Genomic DNA, 13701 nt, shown 5'->3' on the forward strand with positions numbered 1-13701 from the left:
ACTCACCAATCAAGAGACACAGGCTAGTAGAATGGATCACAAAACAAGACCCAACAATATGCTGCCTACAGGAGACGCATTTGATAGGAAAAGACATACATAGGCTGAAGGTGAAAGGTTGGGAAAAATCATATCACTCATATGGACTTCGGAAACAAGCAGGCGTGTCCATACTCATATCAAATAAAATAGATTTCAAGCCAAAGTTAATCAAAAGAGATAAAGAGGGACACTACATACTGCTTAAGGGAACCATACACCAACAAGACATAACAATCATAAATATTTATGCCCCAAACAATGGTGCAGCTATGTTCGTCAAACAAACTCTTCTCAAGTTTAAGAGTCTAATAGACCACCACACCATAATCATGGGAGACTTCAACACACCTCTCTCGCCACTGGACAGATCTTCCAAACAAAAGTTGAATAAGGAAACTATAGAACTCAATAACACTATTAATAACCTAGACCTAATTGACATATATAGAGTATACCACCCAACATCAAGCAGTTACACTTTTTTCTCAGCAGCACATGGATCCTTCTCAAAAATAGATCATATATTATGTCACAGGGCAACTCTTAGACAATATAAAGGAGTAGAGATATTACCATGCATCTTATCTGATCATAATGGAATGAAACTGAAAATCAACGATAAAAGAAGGAAGGAAAAAGCATACATCAATTGGAGAATGAACAATAGGTTACTGAATGATCAATGGGTTATAGAAGACATCAAGGAGGAAATTAAAAAATTCTTAGAGATAAATGAAAACACAGACACAACATATCGGAATCTATGGGACACATTGAAAGCAGTTCTAAGAGGAAAATTCATTGCTTGGAGTTCATTCCTTAAAAAAAGAAAAAACCAACAAATAAATGATCTCATACTTCATCTCAAAATCCTTGAAAAAGAAGAGCAAAACAACAGCAAAAGAAGTAGAAGGCAAGAAATAATTAAAATCAGAGCTGAAATTAATGAAATCGAAACAAAAGAAACAATTGAAAAAATTGACAAAACTAAAAGTTGGTTCTTTGAAAAAATAAACAAAATCGACAGACCCTTAGCGATGCTAGTGAAGAGAAGAAGAGAGAGAACTCAAATTACTAGCATACGGGATGAAAAAGGCAATATCACAACAGACACTTCAGAAATACAGAAGATAATCAAAAACTATTTTGAATCCTTATACTCCAATAAATTAGAAGATAGTGAAGGCATAGATAAATTTCTTAAGTCATATGATCTGCCCAGATTGAGTCAGGAGGATATAGAAAACCTAAACAGACCAATATCAATTGAGGAGATAGAAGAAACCATCAAAAGACTACCAACTAAGAAAAGCCCAGGTCCCGATGGGTATACAGCAGAATTTTACAAAACCTTTAAAGAAGAACTAATACCAATATTTTTCAAGCTACTTCAGGAAATAGAAAAGGAGGGAGAACTTCCAAATTCATTCTATGAGGCCAACATCACCCTGATACCTAAACCAGACAAAGACACTTCAAAGAAAGAAAACTACAGACCAATATCTCTAATGAACCTAGATGCAAAAATCCTCAATAAAATTCTGGCGAATCGGATACTAAAACATATAAAAAAAATTGTACACCATGATCAAGTAGGATTCATCCCTGGGATGCAAGGCTGGTTCAATATACGGAAATCAATAAATGTTATTCACCACATCAATAGACTTAAAAATAAGAACCATATGATCATCTCGATAGATGCGGAAAAAGCATTTGACAAAGTACAGTATCCCTTTATGTTCAAAACTCTAGAAAAACTAGGGATAACAGGAACATACCTCAATATTGTAAAAGCAATCTATGCTAAGCCTCAGGCTAGCATTATTCTGAATGGAGAAAAACTGAAGGCATTCCCTCTAAAATCTGGAACAAGACAGGGATGCCCTCTCTCTCCACTTCTCTTCAACATAGTTCTCGAAACACTGGCCAGAGCAATTAGACAGACGAAAGAAATTAAAGGCATGAAAATAGGAAAAGAAGAAATTAAATTATCACTATTTGCAGATGATATGATTCTATATCTAGCAGACCCAAAAGGCTCTACAAAGAAACTATTAGAGCTAATAAATGAATTCAGCAAAGTGGCAGGATTTAAAATCAACACGCATAAATCAAAGGCATTCCTGTATATCAGCGACAAATCCTCTGAAATGGAAATGAGGACAACCACTCCATTCAAAATATCTTCAAAAAAAATAAAATACTTGGGAATCAACCTAACAAAAGAGGTGAAAGACTTATACAATGAAAACTACAGAACCCTAAAGAGAGAAATAGAAGAAGATCTTAGAAGATGGAAAAATATACCCTGTTCATGGATAGGCAGAACTAACATCATCAAAATGGCGATATTACCAAAAGTTCTCTATAGGTTTAATGCAATGCCAATCAAAATCCCAATGGCATTTCTTGTAGAAATAGAGAAAGCAATCATGAAATTCATATGGAAAAATAAAAGACCCAGAATAGCAAAAACAATGCTAAGCAAGAAGTGTGAATCAGGCGGTATAGCGATACCAGACTTCAAACTATACTACAGAGCAATAGTAACAAAAACAGCATGGTACTGGTACCAAAACAGGCGTGTGGACCAATGGTACAGAATAGAGGACACAGAAACCAATCCACAAAACTACAACTATCTTATATTTGATAAAGGGGCTAAAAGCATGCAATGGAGGAAGGATAGCATCTTCAACAAATGGTGCTGGGAAAACTGGAAATCCATATGCAACAAAATGAAACTGAATCCCTTTCTCTCGCCATGCACAAAAGTGAATTCAAAATGGATCAAGGAACTTGATATCAAATCAGAGACGCGCCGTCTGATAGAAGAAAAAGTTGGCTACGATCTACAGTCGGTGGGGTCGGGCTCCAAATTCCTCAATAGGACACCCATAGCACAAAAGTTAATAACTAGAATCAACAAATGGGACTTACTCAAACTAAGAAGTTTTTTCTCAGCAAAAGAAACAATAAGAGAGGTAAATAGGGAGCCTACATCCTGGGAACAAATCTTTACTCCTCACACTTCAGATAGAGCCCTAATATCCAGAGTATACAAAGAACTCAAAAAATTAGACAATAAGAGAACAAACAACCCAATCAACAAATGGGCCAAGGACCTGAACAGACACTTCACAGAGGAGGACATACAGTCAATCAACAAGTACATGAAAAAATGCTCAACATCTCTAGCTGTCAGAGAAATGCAAATCAAAACCACCCTAAGATACCATCTCACTCCAGTAAGATTGGCAGCCATTAGGAAGTCAAACAACAACAAGTGCTGGCGAGGATGTGGGGAAAAGGGTACACTTGTACATTGCTGGTGGGACTGCAGATTGGTGCAGCCAATTTGGAAAGCAGTATGGAGATTTCTTGGAAAGCTGGGAATGGAGCCACCATTTGACCCAGCTATTCCCCTTCTTGGTCTATTCCCTAAAGACCTAAAAAGAGCATGCTACAGGGACACTGCTACATCGATGTTCATAGCAGCACAGTTCACAATAGCAAGACTGTGGAACCAACCTAGATGCCCTTCAATAGACGAATGGATAAAAAAAATGTGGCATTTATACACAATGGAGTATTACTCTGCATTAAAAAATGACAAAATCATAGAATTTACAGGGAAATGGATGGCATTAGAGCAGATTATGCTAAGTGAAGCTAGCCAATCCCTAAAAAACAAATGCCAAATGTCTTCTTTGATATAAGGAAAGTAACTAAGAACAGAGTAGGGACGAAGAACAGGAGAAGAAGATTAACATTTAACAGGGATGAGAGGTGGGAGGGAAAGGGAGAGAGAAGGTAAATTGCACGGTAATGGAAGGAGACCCTCAGGGTTATACAGTGGAGGGGGTAGAGAGAGAGGAGGGGAGGGGAGGGGAGAGGTGGGGAGGGGGGAGGGTGGATGATGGGAAAGGCAGCGGAGCACAACAGACACTAGTATGGCAATTTGTAAATCAATGGATGTGTAACTGATGTGAATCTGCAATCTGTGTATGGGGTGAAGGTGGGAGTTCATAACCCACTAGAATCAAAGTGTGGAATATGATATGTCAAGAAATTTGTAATGTTTTGAACAACCCACAATAAAAAATTAAAAAAAAAAAAAAAAAAAAGAAAATGTTGCTCAAATGACTATGCAGGGAGTATAAATCAAAATTAATATTTATTTGAAAAGTAATATTATAAAAATATTTGAAATACCATGATTTTCTTAATCTAGCAAAATTGCCATTTACTTATTGTTACTCATAAACTTACCACGCATGCATATAGTTTTAGAAAGTCTTTAAACTCCAGATAACTTGATTCTTTATTTATTTATGTGCATGCCCTAGAGTATTCCATAAATACCAAGTCAACTGATTTGGCATCTGTGTCCACCTGGCCCTTATTGAACTCTTTTAGATAAATCATGGGGAGTTGGGTAAAGAAAGTGGATGGGTGGATTGGTGGATGGATGGATGGATAGATGGATAGATGGATGGATAAATTTCAGGGCATTTTCACACTTCTCCTGCAGTTGTATTAGGAAAACTCTATCTTAATCATTTTTGTGATATTGAGGTTTGCAAGGATATTTATGTCCTTGGGAGATAATGTGAAGAAAGACAATTGCCTAGTCACAAAAATATCTGCAGTTGCTGTGTAAGATCTTAATGCATTGTCTATTTAACTTATTATCTATATTAGCAAATAGATAACAATAGTAAGAGTAAATAGTCCTTTTTATTTAGTCAGGAAAACCACCTTATTATAGATAGAGGAAAGCAAATATTTAAATTTGTGTCACCTTTTGCCTTGTAATTGGTAGTATGAGTAAATACCCTTACTTGCTAGTATTTAGACTCAAACAAACAAACAAACAAAAAATTCCAAATGTTGGAAGTCAGTGGACTCTGCCAGAATCACTTGGGATGACAGACATGAGTAAGAATTTTTGTGTAAATAGATGTTGATGAAACATGACTGCTTTGTCTCCATTCTGTGAAGTTTTTCTTAACTTCTGAAACTTATTTTTTGGCAAGCAATTAAGGTTCTAACATCTTTTTAAATAATGAGAAAGAAACCAGAGGTAGAGAAATAACTCATATTACAAATCTAAATATAATGATCTCTATAAAATTCTAAATGACACTGTATTGGGAGAGTTGACAGGAAGATAGTTTTGGCTGTGTTCCAGCACATGTGACCAAGATTTAAGGTGGACAGCCAGAACCTCTTTGGTGCAGTACTTCTCATCTCATGATTCTTTCAACAAACCGTTTTGTCCAATTTCATATTGACTTTCCTTTCTTCATCAAGGGTGCACTAGGAGGCCTCATTACTGGAATCACTTTATCATTTTGGGTGGCCATTGGGGCCTTCATTTACCCTGCACCAGATTCTAAGACATGGCCTTTGCCACTATCAACAGAGCAGTGTTTTCAATCAAATGTGACGACAGCAGCACCTCCAGAGCTATCTAACAGGTATGTCGCCTTTAAATATGTCAGACATTGCATCTCAGAGATCAGGACGCCAGTTTAGAAAAAAGTGCATTCCTCAGGGTTAAGGCTGATGAGATGCATTTTGTTCTCCTAAGAGAATTCCAGAACCCAGCACTGAAGAGCATTATGTAGGACTGTTGCTTTCTTCAGATAGCTGTTTCTCTGTACTCAGGTATACGACAGTGAACTGGGAGAGCGATAAATTGGAGATATGAGTGCAAAACAGAAAAAGATTAGTAGAGGTTTAAAAATAGATGGGTGGGTATGAGGATCATAGTTCCCTTAAAAGTATAAAGATTATGAGTAGAAGAGACTGTGAACAGTGAGGAAAATGATTATGAAAATACTAGGTTGGGAACCTAAGTCTTCTAAATCAAGCTATGTGAACACATGTGCTAACAAAGAATTTTCATTTCTATTTATGGATGGGTTAAGACATCCAAAGATACCAAAATACAGAATATAACTATGATGTAGGGAGAATACCATGGACTCTCAAATCAGAAATAACCTAGATCTGGATTTTGCTTTTACCATTAATCTACTTGTATCATTGAACAAATTAGGAATTGATCACTTCTTGCATTCTAGAATCCCTTGATTTAAAATGAGGTTCTTAGCATTTATTTTACTGGGTTTTGAGAGGATAAAATTAGAATATACACACACAAATATATATATGTAGTGTATATGTACATGTGTGTGTGTATGTGTGTGTGTATATATATATATATATATATATATATATATATATATATATATATACACCACTGTATCTTGGTGTAATAATGTACATTCTAACATTCTAACTGAATATAGGGGCAAGTCCAGGAATATAAAATTTGTGATCCTCAGATTTGAATGACTCTTTTCTGATTCTCACCAATGCTTACCTTTTTGGCTTATTTTCACTGGGCTTAACTTTCTAAAAATTGTCAAATAATTTTGCAAATTATGTTTATGGATATCTCTGTTCCGGGCATATCTTTTCCTTTCCATTTCCCTTGTCAGTCCTGAGGGTACTCTCAGCATTTAAAAAAAAAAATTAGGACAGTGAAGTTATTCTATTTGTCCTTTTGGTTGCTCACCTTTCTCTATCTTCTCTTCTAATCCACTCTATCCAAAATGTTCACTAGATGTATTCTCCTGAAGCAATTTTCTGAGTTCATGACTGCCACACCAAGGTAACTTAAATCTTCTGTCTACAGAAAAAAGGACAGTATTTTTTTTAAAGAGAGAGAGAGAGAGAGAGAGAGAGAGAGAGAGAGAGAATTTTAATATTTATTTTTTGAGTTTTCGGCGGACACAGCATCTTTGTTTGTACTTGGTGCTGAGGATTGATCCCGGGTCGCTCGCATGCCAGGCGAGCATGCTACCGCTTGAGCCACATCCCCAGTCCCAGGACAGTATTTTTTTTTTTTACCGTGGAATGAAATGCCTTTCAGGAAATGTAGAAATTTCCTGTGGGTCCTGTTATTTCCCACCCTTCTCCTTCTATTCTAGATCCTCCTCTTTACTTTATATATACTCCACTCTTTTCTACTTTTAATCAAGGTATTCATTTCAAAGGAATTCCTTTTAACATTTATTTCTACTTAGAATCTACTCCTCTTTCAAGATGCAGATTAGTGTCCCCATATTCCCATAAATAAATATACATAATGTATATTAAATAAATTAAATGTTTACACACACACACACACATATATATATTTAGATTTCTAAGATAGTCAAAATTTGAAAAGACCTTTTCTAAACAAATTATCCTTCCATTCTTAAAACTTTTCTACAACCCTGGCATCTTGAAGGCTATGCTTAAAACAACCTCTCAAGGCATTCTAGGCATTGTCTGAATCCTCCCAGTGCCACCAGTTATACCTTATTATTGTTTCCTCTTGTATTGCTTTCTCTTCTGTCCTTCTACTTCTTTCCCCCCTTTGACCGAGCAACATCCTCAGCCATATTTTGTATTTGATTTAGAGGCAGGGTCTCACTAAGTTGCTTAGCTCCTTGCTTTTTCTGAGGCTGACTTTGAACTTGAGATCCTTCTGCCTCAGTCACTGGTATTACAGGGGTGCACCACTGTGCCTGGGTATCAGCTCCTTTTTATAAGGGAAAAGAGCAAGGAGGAAACAACAAATAATTTTAATTTATTCCACTCTTTCCATACTGAAATCTGGGTTCATCTTTATCTTCACCTCATAGCTTATTTTTGTAAGCAGTAAGGATGTCTTATTACTTGCGATGCCATCCAGCGATGGTGACTCTGAATACAGGGAAGATGTCCTTAGGTGTAGCAGGGTTAGCCAGATTAGAAAAAGAAATTTCTAGCATAGTTCCATTTCTGTTTCCACATAATATTAAGTAAGAGGGCACATTCAAAAGTTGAAGATGGGTCTTCTGACATTTATTAAGTTTTTTTTTTTAAAGCAGTAGTATTCATTTGAAGCTACCAGCTGAGTGCATGTAAGCAACCAGCTATGTGCTGCATTTTCCAATGCCTGCCAACTGTAAATGGATAGTTTTTCCTAAGATGTAAAATTAAGCTGCCTTTGGTTCATTGTTTCATAGGATATGGTGGCATTGTAATAAATCAATTACTTCACCGAGAAAGGAAATAGATCCTAGTTGCTTCTATGGGAAATCTGCATCTAGACTCCATTTGAATCACTACCAGTCAAATTTCCCAGGAGTTCAACAGTCATCTCTGCCTCCTTTTCTGCAAAAGACATGCAATGAACTCTCTTTATCTAGCATGTTAGCTCTTTATACTATTGAGTAAGTGGAGAACTGCTCTGGTTCTTCCTGTAGGGTGAAGTAGGTAGAGCTCAGTATGGAACACTGAGCAGGTGGTCTTTGCTAAACAGCATATGGACACCCCTTTATCTTATCATGCTTCTGTTTTTCCTCTGAGATTCAGTTAGAGTCCTTCCTTTCCATAAGTCTTATGGTTGAACAATATCAAACTTTATATGTCTCAATCTGCCATACTATTTCTTTCCTCTTGCCTATGTTTATTATCCTCCTTTTTTAGAATATGAAATTGTGTTCTTGATTACTCTCTTTTCTGATTAGTAAACATTCTTTAAAATGAACTGAAGTACAGTCTTACACATCCTGTCACAATCCTTTGTTCTTGTTCCACCATGCATTTCCAAGTCCATTTTGTGATTTTCTGTTAGTTCATATATGTAGACAATGGCTGTCAAAATTCCTGGCATTAAATCTGAGCTTAATACATGCCTGAAAGATAAATAATACAAAAAGAATGGAAGACACAGTCCTCAATGAAATACTCGTAATTCAGTCTACACATTGCAATATTTGTAATACAGGGATGATTTGAATCTGGTGGAATATGAAGCACAGGTAGTGTCTAATTAAAATGTTAAGCTTTTGGGTTTTAAACAATGCCAGGCCCTAAAAGGAGCCTGAGCGGTCCTTCAGATCATTGTGAATGACAACATCAGAATAATTGAAACTGGTGACATATGCTATTGTTACCCACAGGCCCACCATTGCTGATACCTGGTACTCACTCTCCTACCTTTACTACAGTGCTGTGGGCTGCTTAGGATGCATTATTGCTGGAGTAATCATCAGCTTCATAACAGGTTGGTTACTTGGATTTCTTTTTTTGACTCTAAAGAAGATAGAGCTCCTTCTTGCATTTGTGGACTATGTGGCTATCTTACTAGTTTGATTTCAGGTCTACCACAAAAGGCTTTTTCCAGAGACATATGTCTACTCTCCACAAGTAACACATAAGAACATTCCCCTGATTATTATGGATCTGATTATTAATATGTATGATATATGTATTGAATAGAAAAGGCACTTTGAAATATGCTCCCCCAGAGACATGAATGTGAAAAATCTTCTATAACAGAACAATCATTAAATCTAAATAGCAAGAGTGTTTCTTTTCCCCTCCTCTTAATAAGAGACTATTTTTTTCCCCATTACCACCTTACTATCTCATGGAATAAACCTTGGCTGATCTGTTAGATAAGAAGGGCAGAGTCTACTGTTGCCTTTTGGAAGCTGCTTTGCTAGGGTCAGTGATCAGCTTCACCCTAAGCCATTTTTGGTTCTAGGATTTACCATTGTACTTTGGACCATAGTTTCTCTGATGACTCAATATCCTTTTAATGCCAAAGTTCACAATGTAATAGGTTAGAAATGGGTTAGAAATGGGTGGAATGGGCCTACCACATTCTTGTTCGACTTTCCTATGCATCTTAACTAAATAAATTATTAAGGTATTCTCCTTTTATGCTACCATTATATACTTACAAGCAATCAGCACTCAATATTTCTACTCAACACAAAATCTCCATGGTAGCCTTCCTGCTGATTTTGGACTGGAAATGCTACATGCAAGTTGCAATGCCTTATCATTCTGAGTATGACCCCTTTAGCCATTCATTTAAATTTGAGGATATCTTGGGTATGATAAAGAACAGAGCATAAATATTGTGGCCCTAGGCTTTCATGTGAAAATTCTCCAAATTTCTTCATGAAAAATGATTTCACATGCAAGTTTGTTTATTTTGTTTAGATGTTTCATTAGTATCCTGACTACAGTTGCAGCTTTTGTGCTGCGAGTAGGATATACCTAGCTCTGTTAATAAGTTGGTCACTCTCCAATTAAGAGGACAGCTAAACCTTCAACTTCCTGATTGCAAAGCAGAATATGTGTACTCAAGTCCTTTGACTGGCTAGTCTATGTATTTTCCAAATGAACATAAGAATCGACATATTCCTGTGCTGATACATCAAGGTTTGTTTTACATTTGGATTGAAAATATTTTTGTTATCTTGAGCATGAACAATCATCCTGATACAATCCCTATCTTTTCTTTATTTCCAAATGTCTGGAATCTTAAGGAAATATCCTTAAGACCAAGAGGCAGCACTTTAATAGGGTCTAATGCCACTAAATCTTTGAAAAAAATATTGGTCCTGGTGGCCACATGTTTCTACTTCTTGGTGCCTATCTTTTTAAATGAGGTTCTGGTGCTCATTTGGACCCTGAGGTCTGGTCACTAAGGGATTTTCAGAAACCTTCCATCATGCCCACTGAATGTTTTTTAAAAAGACTAAAACTGTTTAAATTTTGTGGGATAAATTTAGTAGATAAGGCGGGGCTCTCTGAGTCTGTTCTCTTGTACCATATTCAAACTTAGTCTTGCTTGGTCTTAAAAGGGATGGTTTCAATTCTACTTCTCCCAGATAATCATATCCCTCATACTTGTTGACAAATGTAATTATTTCTATTGAGTAGCACCTTAAGGCTTTCTAAGTTATTAATCCTAATCTGCATCAGCTACTAGAAGGTGATATTGGACCCAGATATACTTTAAAGTATATATACTTTATGACTGGCAAAATTCTACTGGGAAGCTGAAAGTTTCTTTTTTTCACTATTTTTTAATGTGAAATGAAAATACCATTTCCTAAGTCAAGAGCAAAAATCATTCTTCGTTGGTTAAATGGCCAGAATATCCCATTGTCAGGAGAGCAAGAACAGCTTTATGCCGCTCTGATTTTCAGCCCTTCATATTTAATTGAATCTTATCAATTTTATGTCACCTGCCATGTGTCTGGAAGTCTTAGATACAAAGCCTTCAGTCAGCCCATTATTTTTATCTGTTATGTCAATTTTTGTTCAACTAAGGCTAACTCTAACCTACCACCTGTTTTTGTAAGTAAAACTTTATAAAAACACAGCATGCCTACCATTTTACTCTTATCTGATTTCACTCTACTAAGATAGGGTTAATCATTAAACATAGAGTCTCTGGCCAGCAAAATCTTAAATATTTACTATTTAGCCTCTGACAGAAAAAAATTTGTTGATTCTTGCCCTAGATCATTGATCTTTTTGGAGAACATTAATGTAGGACTTTCTAAATCAATAGGAATTGTGTAGCTCTATATTGACACTATGATGTAGCTCATTCATCTTCTATCTTTCAGTTTGCTGCTGACAAATTCTATGCTATTTTCATTCCTAATTTTTATATGTGGCCTACTTGAATTTAGTCTCTCACTCTCTTCTCTCCCTTTTCTCCTCTTTTCTTTTTTCTTTCTCATACACACTTATACACATACCTTTCTCATTCTGTTGAAACTTCAAGAACAGTGTCTTTTTTCCCAAAGTTTCTGACATTTTATATTCTCCCATTAACTCCTTTTTCATTTCTGACCTAGCTTTTCTGACTTCCAGTATAGCCTATGTTTTGAAATCAGGGATTCTATATTGGGCTAGGGGGCTTGTGCTCTGCACAGGGTGGCCAGCAGAGGAGACAAATGGGGAATGGATTCCATCCCCAACTCAGCACCTTGGCATATAGTTGCCTCTGTTCAGAGAAAAGGGGAACGTTTCCAAATTCTCCCAAAGTTGCAATACAACTCATGACATTTCTTCTTCATCTGAGAACTTCTTTTTGCATTAAAAAAACCCAAAAAACCCCATTTGTCTACAGGAAATGGTCTTGTCCCCTGTGACCTTCTCCTTTCACACGCATACGTCTGTAGTCCAATAGTCTAAGTTCAGTCATGCCCAGTCCCCAAGGTCTTACTCATAATTAAAGCCATAAACCCAAGATTTAAGTTTCGTTTTCTTTTTTAACTTCCTACTCATGAGAACTATAGCCTTGTACTTTGCTTTACTCTCTACAATCTCCCAGTCATTATTTTTTCTAGATGGAAACAGGTCCTAAATCTATATGAAACAAAGAGCCTTTTATTTGTTAGCAAACCTCAAATCCATATTATTTATTGGAGTGTTTGATAGTTTAGTGGTCTATTCAGAGACAACTATCTTCTTTTTAAACCCTGGGAGTAGTTTGGTTCTAAGTTAAATTCTTCTGATTCAGAATCATGATTGGAGAGTAGTTTGAGGTTTTGCCCAGTCCTACTGCCCATACACATTAGGGTAAATTGGGTGTTATAGGCTTTATTACCATGTATGGTTAATTTCTTGCTCCATCATTTAGTAGGTCTTAAGAAAATTCCTTAGTAACAACACTTGCCTAGCTATAAGGAGTAATTTAAGTATAATGTGCCTAATTTGTAGAAGGCACTAATTGATAAATATTATTGTCAATAGCAGTAGAGTTCTATTTTGGTCAAATATCTCTTGACAGACTCATATAATGCCACGGAATATCTTATTTGAAAATCAACTTGCAATTTTGAAAATCTAAATTTTGTATGTTCCTAGAAAGAAATTTGAGGGAATGCTCATGGATGGGCACACTGTCTAGTGCAAGGAGGAATCTGCTTGATACGTGTAACTCCTGTTCCCCTATTTCTTCTAGGTCCTTTAGACTAATCTAGCTATCAGACTCATGGCTAACATTTAATGAGATTAAGTATTCATAAATAGCCTTGATAAAACCAAATTTGCAAAGGTTTGGGGAGGAGGAACATCATGAACCTTTAAATCTTGTTTTGATCATCATTGTGAACCTTGTTCAAAAGCAGGATTTGAAGAAATGGAGCACTGAACAGATATGTTTTAAGGAAAAAGAGACATGAAGAGTGTCTAGAGTGGTTGGGGAGAAACGATGGGATTGCTTATCCAGGAGGACAGATAGAAGGAAACACTATAATTTAAAAATAACGTCTTAAATAACCTTGGATATTATATCTGATTTGGATAAAAGCTAAGAACTTTCTTGAATAAATATAATTCCTGATTTCCCCTTTGTGTTGGCCTGTGAAGGTTATTAGTAGATTTTTCCATTCTAAACATTTTTAAATAAATGTGTTTTCTCTGTTTTACTCTATAGACATGAGTTTGCCTGAGCTGACAATTCATGGTTTTCTTAAAACCAACTCCAACCCCTTTCTTTCAGGAGTTCTATTTATTCTTTCCAGTTATATTTATTAACCTGTCAGGCCTGTTTTCACCCTTTTACTAAGAAGCAAATTACTTCTCAAGTTGACTACGCTTAAATCCTGGAAGCCTTTAACCATCTAATCCACCTGTCCTTTTGTTAATAGGTCACCAAAGAGGCAAGGATGTTGACCCACTCTTAATTAGACCAGTTTGCAATTTATTTTGCTTTTGGTCTAAGAAATATAAAACTCTGTGCTGGTGTGGAGTTCAGCATGACCGTGGGACAGAGCAGGTGAGCAGATT

At 36.2% G+C, this 13701-nt stretch overlaps 1 protein-coding gene across 1 annotated transcript in view; it reads left to right on the forward strand.

Moving 5' to 3' along the window:
• Slc5a12 (solute carrier family 5 member 12) overlaps nucleotides 1–13701 on the forward strand; it is a 63539-nt gene that overhangs the window by 44244 nt on the left and 5594 nt on the right. The window contains exons 12-14 of the mRNA XM_046438198.2: nucleotides 5362–5528; nucleotides 9057–9160; nucleotides 13563–13690. Coding sequence (XP_046294154.1) covers nucleotides 5362–5528; nucleotides 9057–9160; nucleotides 13563–13690 — 399 coding nt within the window. The remainder of the gene's footprint in view (nucleotides 1–5361; nucleotides 5529–9056; nucleotides 9161–13562; nucleotides 13691–13701) is intronic.

Source organism: Marmota monax, unplaced genomic scaffold (genome assembly GCF_021218885.2).
Source record: "Marmota monax isolate L192 unplaced genomic scaffold, Marmota_monax_Labrador192_F-V1.1 WCK01_AAM20220418_F8-fsc00061, whole genome shotgun sequence".
Classification (NCBI taxonomy): domain Eukaryota; kingdom Metazoa; phylum Chordata; class Mammalia; order Rodentia; family Sciuridae; genus Marmota; species Marmota monax.